This window comes from Triticum dicoccoides, chromosome 1A (genome assembly GCF_002162155.2).
Source record: "Triticum dicoccoides isolate Atlit2015 ecotype Zavitan chromosome 1A, WEW_v2.0, whole genome shotgun sequence".
Taxonomy (NCBI): Eukaryota; Viridiplantae; Streptophyta; class Magnoliopsida; order Poales; family Poaceae; genus Triticum; species Triticum dicoccoides.
Window position 1 is genome coordinate 333,121,976 of NC_041380.1, and position 12,615 is coordinate 333,134,590.

Sequence of the window (12,615 nt, forward strand, 5' to 3'; positions counted from 1 at the left end):
CTTACGCAGGGTTTTGTTCATTTTAGTTTTCGCCTCCTGAGATGTAGATATATTCAAAATTTGGTCTGAAGGTATCCATTTGCAAATTCAAGAACTGTGGTTCACTGTTGAGATGCATTAGAATATAGATACCAACAAGGTCTTTATGTAGTTCTCTGGAATGTCTGATATTCTCCATGGACGTTGATCGTAGGACATGGATGATGCTGATGCCCTGTGCTGTGATCTTTATCAATAGAAATTGGACACATGTGCTGAAAAAAGACCCAGAAAATTGTTTCACAGCAAACTTAATGGCATTTACTCCCTCCGGCCCCTATTATAAGATGTTATTACAGCCAATGTACTCATATATTGGTTGTAATAAGTTAATAACATCTTAAATTATGGGATGGAGGGGGTAGTTTCTAAACAGTTATCCTGATTCTTTCCCTTACTGTGATAAAACGTTATTGGTCACAGCAAATCAATATAGCTGAATTTAAAACTGGCGAACCAACTAAGATAAATCAACATATTATGTCACCTTGATTTCTACATGATAATTAATCTCTTTTCTCCACTTTGTTTCTTTGTTTAGATAGAGTTTTTGGGCCTTCAACAGCTACAGAGGCTGTCTATGATGTTGCTGCTCGGCCTGTTGTGAAAGGTGCTATGGAGGGCATAAATGGTATGCCACTTTCATTTATTTAGGTTACTCTACACATTTTATTTTGATTTTTGATATAATTATAATGTCATATGTAATTCAACAGCCACAGAGACTTTTATCTGTCCACCTTCACTCTATGCCCATATGTAATGTTACTGTCGTGACTGCACAGTGCATTATGAGATATCCAATCTCTACCTTCTCATCATGTTTCCTTTGATACCTAATTTACTCTTATTGTCCATATCGTTTTCTTCAATGCTTCGATATTTTATGAGGGCTATTGCTGTAATGGCATCTATTCTTACATAATTCATATTTTACCTTGTATGGTGAATTGTTAGCTTATCATAGTCACTGATCTCTGAACACATCTTTGTACTAACTTGTAGGGACAGTTTTTGCCTATGGTGTCACAAGCAGTGGGAAAACCCACACAATGCATGTAAGTTCTTATTTTCTACAGAAATAAGACCAAAACACAGGTAGAATAGCAGCAAGATATTATTCTTTGAAGGGTCTTCCCTTTAGCACATTCCTTTCAGTTCAATTCTGTTGTTCCAATCGATTTTCTGCACCTGCTACTTCACGTGGTAACAATTATGATTGTGCTATATCCATTTTTCGCAAATAATATTGTTGGATACAAGCCCATTTGTGATTTGTGAAGACAAGACTAATATTTATACTGCCTATTCATTTGTTCCCCAATCTTCCGCAGGGTGACCAGAATTGTCCTGGAATAATCCCATTAGCCATCAAGGATGTCTTCAGCTTAATACAAGAGGTATGACAGCAAGTGCTTGAGTTACATAGCAATATAACATTTAAACTCCACACTGTAAATATGTTTAACTGCACCAATGGATTTGTTTTATATTTTTTAATGAAGGAACACTTTACTTTGGTGACTAGTTGATCACCTCGTAAATCTGTACCTATGTCTTCCTAGTCATTACTAGCCACAAAGCATCGTTTAGATAAACACTTAATATAATTTCGAACACTGTATCACCAAAAGCAGCCCATGTTTATGCATGTCATGCAAACATGATCTGTTATATCCAAACTCAGCTGACCACAATAATCTGAATTTCCAAACAACAGAGCATTAAGAGTTAAGAGTTAAGACTGAGTCTGTATAACTGTGTGGTAGCTCTTTGTTGAAGATAAACTGCCTGGAAAGTGGACTTATGAGTTTGGAGAGTTCTTTTGTTGGTTTTTACACAAGGATTTCCTCACTCACTTAGCGAACAAATAAAACAATCTTATTTATTTGATTAACTGAAGAGCATTGAGAGGCTGAGAGGGAAGGCTGACAACTTCAGTTGTGGCCACGATGACATACTCAAACCTATATACAAAACTTGCACGTTCTGTTTTGTTGTCAATCATGTTCTTTATCAACTCTACTGTTTACTCTTTGCTGCTCATATCTATTGATTATTTTGTCATTTTTTCTGGTTATACTGAACTTGAACCCTTGATTTGCATATCTTGACCAACAGACTCCTGGAAGGGAATTTTTGCTACGTGTATCATACCTGGAAATCTATAATGAGGTATGGTATCTCCATTTCGTAAATTTCTCCAAAGTCACTGCATTTATCCCTTTCTTGAATAGTCCAACAGCGTTACTCAAGTAACAGTTGATCCTTGTGTGCTGTGCCTTTTCTCTTTGTAATAAATTAATATAAATACTGACTTGTCTGACCATTCGCAAAATATTTCCTGGTCATTTCCCTACCTAGAGTGTGCTCCCATTAATTATCCTCATATTTCCCTTTTTTGTTTTGCTGCATGCTCTCAGCACTTATTTTTGTTGGTTGGACTTCACGTTCCTGATGGTAGATGTGTGGATGTGCCTACCTCCTCATATATGGCTGGCCTTTGTTTGAACAAAGTCAAAAGATCTACAGAGATTAATCCACTAAAGATTAGTCTCTTATTTAGTCTTGATTAGTCTCTTATTTAGGGAAATATCTAATCTTAGGTCTTAACTATTCTTGGTGTGGGTGCAGCTTGCATGAGCCACACCCATGCCAGTTGGTGATTGTCATATATCCCTCCAATCTTGTGCTATACAAATACTGTCTGAGTGATACTATGATTTCCATATATTGATTATTGAGCTCCTTGCCTTTCATGAAGGTCAAGTTAAAAGTTACTCCCTCCGTAAAGAAATATAAGAGTGTTTAGATCACTAAAATAGTGATCTAAACGCTTTTATATTTCTTTACAGAGGGAGTACAAGTCACACTCCATCGCAGATTATCTGTATCCAGAATGCACTTTCATCTAGTACTATCTGGATGGTTTAAATCTGTACATTTTATTGCAGGTGATAAATGATCTGCTTGATCCTACTGGACAAAATCTGCGTGTGAGGGAGGATGCACAGGTTTAATCCCCTACAGTTGTTACACTATGTTTATTGTCTTGCTTCTGTATCTGTGCTGTAATTCTGTATTTAATTGTTTTGCATCTCCTCCTGAAACCTAATTTTGAGTACATTTTTGGTACTTATTTTCTTAGTTTTTTGCTGTTATTCTCGCTAGTATGAATCTGCTTTTCGTTTTGCCCCTCTTTTTACCTTGTTTCGTTTTTAAAGTTCTGGTATCATTCCATCCAGTTAACAAACTGTGAAGATATTGTAATATTGATAGTTTAGCTTTCATGGGTTTGATATGGATATTACTCTTACTTGCTACACATTATCTTTCTGCCCCTCTTTTTATCTTGTTTTGTTTTTAAAGTTCTGGACATCATTCCATCCAGTTAACAAACTGTGAAGATATTGTAATATTGTTAGTTTAGCTTTCATGGGTTTGATATGGTATTGCTCGTACTTGCTACACATTATCTTTCTTTAAACCTTGTTGTTTCCTCATGAAATGATGACTAGATTAATGGTTCCAGCAGAATGCCATCTATTTGATTTGCAAGTTAACAAAATGACAAGCAGTTTTTGTGGCCTTCTTTTGATAATGAAATTGTTACATGTCAAGTGAGCACGTAAACTATGCCTGGAGTGCCATTTGGCTCTGAGAGTGATTGACATGTAGATCTTGTTTGTGTAGTCAGTGACTCAGTGTTGTTTTTTCCTTGTTCATATCCAATGCAAGCTGTGTTATATGCAATAACGCCAATGTAGCTTCATGCCTTTATCTACTGCAGTGATACCTCTAGTTTTGAGCTTCCGCTGATCTTCTTCCTTCTGCTACAGGGAACATATGTAGAAGGAATAAAAGAAGAAGTTGTACTTTCTCCAGGACATGCTCTCTCTTTCATAGCTGCTGGCGAAGGTGATAATAATATATTGCTTTCCCTACTACTAGAGTGTTACTGGCTAGATGGTAGGGGTCACCGATTGGCATGGATATGCACCAGGAAGGTGTTGTTTCTGTGAGACATGTGCAGTTAGCCATGCAGTATCTCTCTACAATGCATTAGTCTGCTTGTGAACTGTATGATTTTCTTCTCATGTAGAACCAATAACTAGCCACTGATTTCCTATGATTGCTTTTGTTTAACGGATCAGCAGTTTCTCAGTCTGCGAGAAATTGTTGTCTCTCAATCAGTTATGCTGCATATTATCAAGACTACCATTGTCCATTGACTTCTCTCCTATAATCTATTCTCAACGCTGGTCTCTCTTATATTCCCAATCACAATATGATTAATTCATAGATACTTTAGCTTGCGAACCTAAAACATCATCCATTCTGTAAAAAAAATAGGTTTAAGCATCAGCTAATATTATTTCTAGACAACATATGATTTTACTCACAGTTGTAATTATTCAGTTTGCTAACTCAATTTTGGTGCTAATTTCTGAATTACTCACACTTTTTGTCTTACCTGAGTGTTTCACAGTTTTTTCTGTTTTGGTGATATTTTAATTCATGACCTACTATATAATTGTAGTCTTATTAGAGTCAAACTAATACTACTTCAAATGACAGAGCATCGGCATGTTGGTTCAAACAACTTCAACTTATTTAGCAGCCGAAGTCATACTATTTTCACTATGGTGAGCTCAGAAATTCCATCAGTATTTAAGGCATTTAATCAAAAAAATTTCTTGAGAAAACGCAAAAGACCTTGCATTTCATTTCATTGAAAAGGTAGAAGTATGGTACAATCCTCCTAGGAGGCAAGGGTTACAGATAGATGGGAGGAAGTCAGTGGACATCCCAGGTAGAGGGGAAGACAGTTCTAAGTCCTAGAGCGCCGGCCGTCGCCCAAGAAGAAGCTTCGTCCTTGATCCTGCCTACAAGTGTAGCAATTGAAGGGCTGGCATTGTCGAAGACACACTCGTTCATGTGCTTCCAGATCATCCAAGGCACGAGGAGGGTGACAGATGCCAGCGCTTTGCGCTGCAGCGTTGTTGCTCCTTGTGTTCCGCGCAGCACCAGTCCATTAGCGTTGCCTCATGGTTTGGTGTAGGTATCTGAACTCCTAGCCAAGTCAGTATCTCATGTCAGGTTTGCCGGGCGAAGGTGCAGTCCAACAAGAGGTGTCGCATAGTTTCCGGGGTCTGATCGCATAGTAGGCAGCGGGGGTGGTGCTGCAGGCCGCGGCGGGCGAGCCTGTCGGCTGTCCAGCAGCGATCCTGGTTAGCCAGCAAGTGGAAGAACTTAACCCGCGGTGGCGCCCAGCTTTTCCAAATTAGTTTCCAGGAGTTGCAGAGTGAAGAACTTAATCAATTTATTTATGAATATTGCCTTATTGTTCTTGTATGGCGGATGCTATTGAGTTTCTTGATAATGATGCATCATGTTTCTGAATCTCACATGTGATATGTTGTATTTATTTATTTGGGTCTATAATATTTGTGCGCTCTTCTGCAGATGATTGAAAGCAGTGATCGTGGTGACGAGTACGATGGAGCCATGTACTCACAGCTTGTATGTTGTTTTACCCATAAACAAGATTACATTTTTCAACCGTTACGCTTTCTAGTCTTACTTTTTAGTGCTTCTTCTCTATAGAATTTGATTGATCTAGCTGGCTCAGAGAGTTCTAAGACAGAGACTACGGGGTTAAGAAGAAGGGAAGGATCTTATATTAACAAGAGTCTTTTAACTCTCGGAACAGTAAGCTTTTGTTTCTAATTACCTGTCACAACTCAGGGTTTTCGTTTTATGTCTATTGTCGTAAATTTCAACTTGAAACACATCTTGTTAAGATCCTGTTTTAGAACTTCAGGGAGCACACCTGAACTTATATTTATATTGGACATCATCTGGTAATTAGTTGGAGCTGTTGAATGTGGCAACATATTTTGTACATTTATTCTAAGCAACCTCTACTTCAGGGCCACTTATGTTTCTGGTATCCTTAATGTAATCACTGATTAATTCTGAACTTAACTTCCTAATTCAAAGGTTATCGGGAAGCTCAGTGAAGGGAGAGCAACACATATACCCTATCGAGATTCTAAGTTGACTCGTCTGCTGCAGTCATCACTGAGTGGCCATGGTCACGTCTCAGTAAGTATCTACCCGTTCTTTAGAGCTTCCTACTTTGGAACTCACTACATGTGCTGGTGGAGGCTATCTTTGCAGCGTGTAGTGAAACTTTATTTTCAATTATCCAGCTGACATACTGACTTCTTTATGCAGCTAATTTGCACAATTACCCCAGCATCGAGTAACATGGAGGAAACCCATAATACATTGAAATTTGCAAGCAGAGCAAAGCGTGTTGAAATTTATGCCTCTCGTAACCGGGTAAATGTTCTCAGCATGCGATTCTTACTTCCCGTGGCACCATTACTTGAATAATTAATGAACATTTCATTATTTTCTCTGTGCAGTTAGTTGATGAGAAGTCTTTGATCAAGAAGTATCAGAGAGAAATATCGTCTCTAAAGCAAGAGCTTGATGAGTTTAGGAGAGGAATGCTTGGGGGTGCTAGTCAGGAAGAAATAATGATTTTACGGCAACAGGTCTGCTTCATTTGCTTTTGCCAGATACAACTAAGGAGCACAATGGTTTATGAAGCATCTATGCAAATGCTTGATTTTTTCCTGTTCTATATATGAATACTTATATTGATTTCATATTGTTAAGTTGTAAATGCTTAAAAAATGACTTCTTTTGCCTTGTTTAGTTGGAAGAGGGCCAGGTAAAAATGCAATCTCGCCTTGAGGAGGAAGAGGATGCCAAAGCTGCTCTGATGAGCAGAATACAGCGGTTGACCAAGTTAATACTTGTTTCCACGAAGACCAATATTCCTGCTTTGACAGATTCGTCTCGTCTTCAGCGCCAAAATTCTGTTAGTGAGGAAGATGTAGGTGCTCATTATTGATCTGATTCTGCATTTGTTACCATATTTAAGGTTTTTGATTCTATGAAGTTATAAGTCATGCTCTTTTAACTTAGAAGGTGTACTAATTCTATCTATTTCAGAAGTTAAGCTCTTCCCAAGATAGTACTACGGTAGTCCAAAATGACAGTACATCAAAGGACACCTTATCATCTGCTTTTCCTGACCCGTTGGATGAGATCAATGGACTAAGGTCTGCTAACGGAGATCCTTCTTCAGTAACTGGTTCAGGACAAGATTCAATGCAGGTTTGCATTCTACATTTTTTAATTGACCAGTAAACCAGTGACATGTGCCCATGCCATAATCCTAAGGTTTATAGCTATCATCTTGCCGTTCTTGATTTTTTTGATGCACAACTTCTTGTGGAAAATATGCTTTGTCACTTGTTTGGCTCAAAACAACATTTGGAAAACTACAATATTAGAAATCCAAAACCTATTTGGCCATATTACTGGTTTTCCACTAAAAACATTACGTGCAATTAGTGTGTGTAACAGTCACAGCTTATTCCCCATTGCAGTCATGCATTGTTTCTTAACAGTCATGGCTGGGAGTTTTTTTTTGAGAAAAGTCATGTCTGGGAGTTGTGTTCTCTAGTTGACTGTATTCTCACTGCCACGAATATTTTTGTGCTGAGCTCTATTTATCCTTTCCCAGAACAGAAGGCATCTGAGATACAGATACTGCGATATGCTGATACAATATTTCCATAAAGCAAGAATGGATCGATTAATCTGTATTTTTGTTAGATAATACTCCTAGAAGCATTTATTTGTACTTGAAAATAAATAAATTATTTAGTGAGGCTATGAGAGAGCAAGGAGTTGATATTACCATATGAAAATGGAAAACCTAAACTAAGATCGAGAGCGTCCATTTGCCATGCCCTAAATCCAAATGCAAATACCAAAATCAGATCTAGGCACTGGACATCTAGAATTAGTCCTAGAGTGGAGGCGGCAGCAGCAAGAGGTATGGAGGAGGTGGCTGTGGCAGGAACAACAGTTTAGTGCGGAGGCAGCACCATTGTGTGGTGGAGGCAGCGACCTTTGGTGAAGAAGGGAAAGGAAGAGGCAGCGACAGCCGATAGGAGTGAGGAGGGGAAGGAGGAGGAGATGCAAAGGGAGGGCAGACAGAGGAGTCAAGGACCGAGTGGACACTTGTCGTGGACCTTTATTTTGCACTGGCTGATGGAGCATATCCAACAGTCTATATTAACAACAATACAGTACAATGGTTATTTTATACTTTTTTAGAATCAATTTTATACTGGATTTTGAAAGAGAACGTGCTGAATTTACGAATGATTATTGGTTATAGCTTAATGTACTTTGTATATCAGGTGGGAATCACGGAATCGGATCATTTGGATCTATTGATTGAGCAAGTTAAGATGCTTGCTGGGGAGATTGCTTTTGGTACCAGTTCGCTGAAAAGATTAATTGAACAATCCATAGAAGACCCTGAAGGGACAAAGAATCAAGTAGGTGTCATCCCATTCTTAGCATTTTTTACATTTAACTTCCTGCTCAATATTCAACTTCTTGTTCTACTGAATAAGTATCCAGACGAATAAGCATATGTCTTCGTGTTACTGAAAGACAGACACATGGAGTGCTTCACAGTTGCATACACTACACACTTCTGCTATTTTTCTAGGATTCTGAATATGTTCTAAAGCTCATGTTTGATATTTTATCTTGCTTTGCTCCCTTTACTTTAACCGTTCCATTTTAAATATGCCACTTCTGATAGATGGCTCCTTAACATCCTCTTTTGATAGTTTTGTAACTCTTTTTGATAGAATGTATCATCTTCTATATCTTCATGATGTTCCAATGCGTTGCACTGTAACTAATGCTCATGCATGTATCTTTTGATAACAGATAGAGAATTTAGAGCATGAAATCCAGCAAAAGAGGAGGCATCTGCGAGCCCTGGAACAAAAAATCATGGAAAGCGGTGAGGCATCAGTTGCTAATGCTTCTATGGTGGATATGCAGCAGGTAATGTTGTCTAGTATAAAGATAAGCCTCTTAATTATTTGTGTATCCCCTTCCCTGCGTAGTAACATACATTTTGTGGAAACAGACTATTACGAAGTTGACAGCTCAATGCAATGAGAAGGCTTTTGACTTAGAGGTGATCTTACTAAATTTTCAGTGTGCTTCCCACAAAACTGATGTGTCTTCAATGTACATGTATAGATATATTTTAGAAAAGTTCTGATTGTCTTCTTATATGTTGGGACAGTTAAAATCGGCCGATAATCGTGTCCTTCAGGAGCAGCTACAACAGAAGGTTCTCTTTCCTTCTTCCTTTTATGTGTGCGTAGTTTCAGTTTAGAATATCCGAGTGGGAAATACTTAATTTGTTGTACGATTTTTTTTTTTGCTACTTGCAGAGTATGGAAATCAATGATTTACAAGAAAAAGTTCTACGCCTCGAGGCACAGCTCATACCGAAAACCAACATATCCCCTGAACAATGCACACACCAGGAGATTCTTGATTTGAAATCTAAACTTCAGTCCAAGGTTTAATCCGTTTTATCTTCAGTTTAACTAGATTTCTTTCAAGATTTCTGCACTACTTTTTTGTGTCTTTAATTTATTTTGTTTATAATGATATATTGTGCATCTATGACATATTCTTATATTGTATGAAACCCACTACGTATTTGTGGATGATTTGCTGGAACATTGCACTGAATTTTGTGCTGCACTCTTTTAAGCTTGTGGATATGCAATACTAATTTATATGTTCATTTGTTGGTTGTATATAATTAGTTTACGTTTTTTCCCCTTATTAAACGAGTCAATCAACTTTGCCAATATATCTTGACAGGAAGTTGAAACTGAGAAGCTTAAATACCAGCATCTGGAAGTGATTGAAGAAAATCGAGACCTAATCAATCAGAACCACAAATTAAGTGAGGAAGCTGCTTATGCAAAAGAATTGGCATCTTCTGCAGCTGTTGAGCTTAAGAATTTGGCTGAAGAAGTTACAAAGCTATCGATACAAAATGCAAGGCAGGCAAAGGAGTTATTAATTGCCCAGGAGATGGCACATTCTAGGGTTCCTGTTAGAAAGGGGCGCCCAGCAGGTAGGGGCAGGGATGAAGTTGGTACCTGGAGTCTTGATTTAGAGGATATGAAGATGGAGCTACTGGCGCGAAAAAAGAGGGAAGCTGCTCTAGAAGCAGCTTTGGCAGAGAAGGAGCTTCTTGAAGAGGAGTACAAGAAGAAGTTTGATGAAGCAAAGAAGAAAGAGCTTTCTCTAGAAAATGATCTAGCAGGCATGTGGGTTCTTGTTGCTAAGTTGAAGAGAGGGGCTTTCAGCATATCTGATTTAAACGTTGATGACCGGTCTATCAATCTAGCTGACATAACTAATGATGCAAAGGAAAACAAAGGTGACACAAATGTAGCTTTAGTTGAGAAACAAGTGTCAGATGATACTGTGAAGTCATTGACTGCAGAAGAATATAGAAGTCCAGAATTTGAACCTCTTCTTGTTCGTCTCAAGGTATGTTTATAATTTTCGTTTCATGTTATGGTGTGTCTTCGTGAAGGGGTGGACATATGTCCATTACTTTGTGTACCATTACCATTCTCATATGCATCAAAATAGTTTGTGGGATAAGTGTGATGCCTTTGTAGTATTAGTAAGACTTGGTATAAAATACTCCCTCTGATTCACAATTTAAGTAGTCTAGGACGTTCACATGGCTTTAAAAGTAGCATTTTGGTCACAGTTTGCTTAAGAAGTGTTGTTTTTAATAAAACAACTATATGTTATGAGCACATATTCCATGACGACGTGTGCAATTCTTTCTATGCTATAAAGGTCAAACCTAAAAATGTTTGAATGATTTTGTTTTTTGTAAACTGCTATTATTATGAATCAGAGGAAGTGGTTAGTAACTAAGGCCCTTGCGTGCTAAGCTGTTGATCCCTGTACAAACCTTTGAGGTATGCCCTGCAGTGGTAATCTAAATTGACTTACATCGTCAGCTTCAACTAAAGTGATCGATTTGAATATAACAGCTTTTACATTTCACAAGTAAACTAATGTCCTCATTCCATCGTACTTCCTCCGTTCCTAAATATAAGTCTTTTTAGAGATTTCAAATGGACTATCACATACGGATGTATATAGACATATTTTAGAGTGTAGATTCATTCATTTTGCTCCGTATGTAGTCACCTGTTGCAATCTCTAGAAAGACCTATATTTAGGAACGGAGGAAATAGAAGGCTGCACTGGCAGCTGGAGTAGGCTTTGGGCCTGGTTTAGTCAGTGGGATGAGTCTGTTGTTTCAGTTTTAGGCCGGTTTCTCTTATTAACTGGCTAATTCTTTTCTCCATTTAATGAAGAGGCAGAGCTTCTGTTGGGTACTAAAATAAAATTCTATCATGAATGGCTGCTGGATTACTGATGTTTTGCTGCATGCAGGCTAAAATTCAAGAGATGAAGGAGAAGGAAACTGACCCCCTGAGTGATAAAGATGGCAATTCCCATGTCTGCAAAGTATGTTTTGAATCCGCAACTGCTGCAGTTTTGCTTCCTTGTCGGCATTTTTGCTGTAAGTCATGATAGGGAATTGCGTTCATGTGCTAAACATCCTTGTCGTTTATGTTTACTAATGTTATGCCTTTTCTTCAGTGTGCAAGCCTTGCGCACTTGCCTGTTCGGAATGCCCTCTGTGCCGCACACGAATCTTAGACAGGATAATTACCTTCACATAGATCACTTGTTAGCCTAAGGTACCAAATACTTCGCCACTTGCCTGTTGGCATTTTTGTTCCTATCCTAATTTCTAACGTTTGAAATTGTCCGATGAAAATGCTTGCCAGGAAACTTTTGACGCGCCCAATCTCTCCATGTAAAATCACCAACCTTATATGTTTCTTTTTCTGTGTAGCAAAGAAGGTTACTTTTATGTTCCTTCTATGTTGTATTGCCATTCGTTTGATTTCCCTATATGGCTTTACCTTGGCTCCTTGTTGTATTGAGAAGTTCAGCGACTTCTCGACAAATGTGTATAGATATGTGACTCAACATTGTCCTCAAGTAAAGCAAATTGATGTGGCAATACATATTTTTTCTTTTCTTTCAGAAGTAAACTATGAACATGAGATCCTCAAGCTGATGCAGTTAATTATTTTTCTGTTGTTTATATGCTTGTTCGGTTTAGGACGTGGATTAACCGAGCGAGCACTTAGGCAGTTTGAGACTTGGAAATCTCCCAGTATTGTTTCCAGACGGTCGGTAGTGTGGTTGAAAAATATTATATCTGGACACAGACAGCACTGACTGACCGTTTCACAAATCAGCATGCGAGAGCTGTGAACTCTAGCTCGTAGGTTGCATCACCTGCACCTCTGTCATCATCTGATGCGTGGGGACATCCTGCGGAGGAACCTTGATTAGAAGCGTCATGCTGTTGTTTGAGCTGACAATTTAAAACCACCTTGCAAAAGTGAGTTGGCCATTGAAGACGCTTCCCTCCAGTATAGCATTGCCCTTTGAACAGTTGTTTGGAAAATCGTTATCAAATACGTGGAGCACACTTTCATGAAGATCATCGATGAACACAAACCTAATACAAGAACTCCTTTTCTA

At 38.3% G+C, this 12,615-nt stretch overlaps 1 protein-coding gene across 1 annotated transcript in view; it reads left to right on the forward strand.

Moving 5' to 3' along the window:
• LOC119271438 (kinesin-like protein KIN-7K, chloroplastic) overlaps positions 1-12,128 on the forward strand; it is a 14,938-nt gene extending 2,810 nt beyond the window's left edge. Inside the window, exons 3-25 of the mRNA XM_037553273.1 lie at positions 581-670; positions 1,045-1,097; positions 1,374-1,439; positions 2,161-2,214; positions 2,994-3,053; positions 3,879-3,957; positions 4,618-4,685; positions 5,506-5,562; positions 5,647-5,751; positions 6,043-6,147; positions 6,280-6,387; positions 6,474-6,605; positions 6,770-6,949; positions 7,069-7,233; positions 8,331-8,471; positions 8,875-8,994; positions 9,080-9,130; positions 9,242-9,289; positions 9,393-9,524; positions 9,835-10,515; positions 11,446-11,575; positions 11,656-11,756; positions 11,847-12,128. Coding sequence (XP_037409170.1) covers positions 581-670; positions 1,045-1,097; positions 1,374-1,439; positions 2,161-2,214; positions 2,994-3,053; positions 3,879-3,957; positions 4,618-4,685; positions 5,506-5,562; positions 5,647-5,751; positions 6,043-6,147; positions 6,280-6,387; positions 6,474-6,605; positions 6,770-6,949; positions 7,069-7,233; positions 8,331-8,471; positions 8,875-8,994; positions 9,080-9,130; positions 9,242-9,289; positions 9,393-9,524; positions 9,835-10,515; positions 11,446-11,575; positions 11,656-11,738 — 2,708 coding nt within the window. The 3' untranslated portion in view covers positions 11,739-11,756; positions 11,847-12,128. The remainder of the gene's footprint in view (positions 1-580; positions 671-1,044; positions 1,098-1,373; positions 1,440-2,160; positions 2,215-2,993; positions 3,054-3,878; positions 3,958-4,617; positions 4,686-5,505; positions 5,563-5,646; positions 5,752-6,042; positions 6,148-6,279; positions 6,388-6,473; positions 6,606-6,769; positions 6,950-7,068; positions 7,234-8,330; positions 8,472-8,874; positions 8,995-9,079; positions 9,131-9,241; positions 9,290-9,392; positions 9,525-9,834; positions 10,516-11,445; positions 11,576-11,655; positions 11,757-11,846) is intronic.
• Positions 12,129-12,615: the final 487 nt, after the last annotated feature.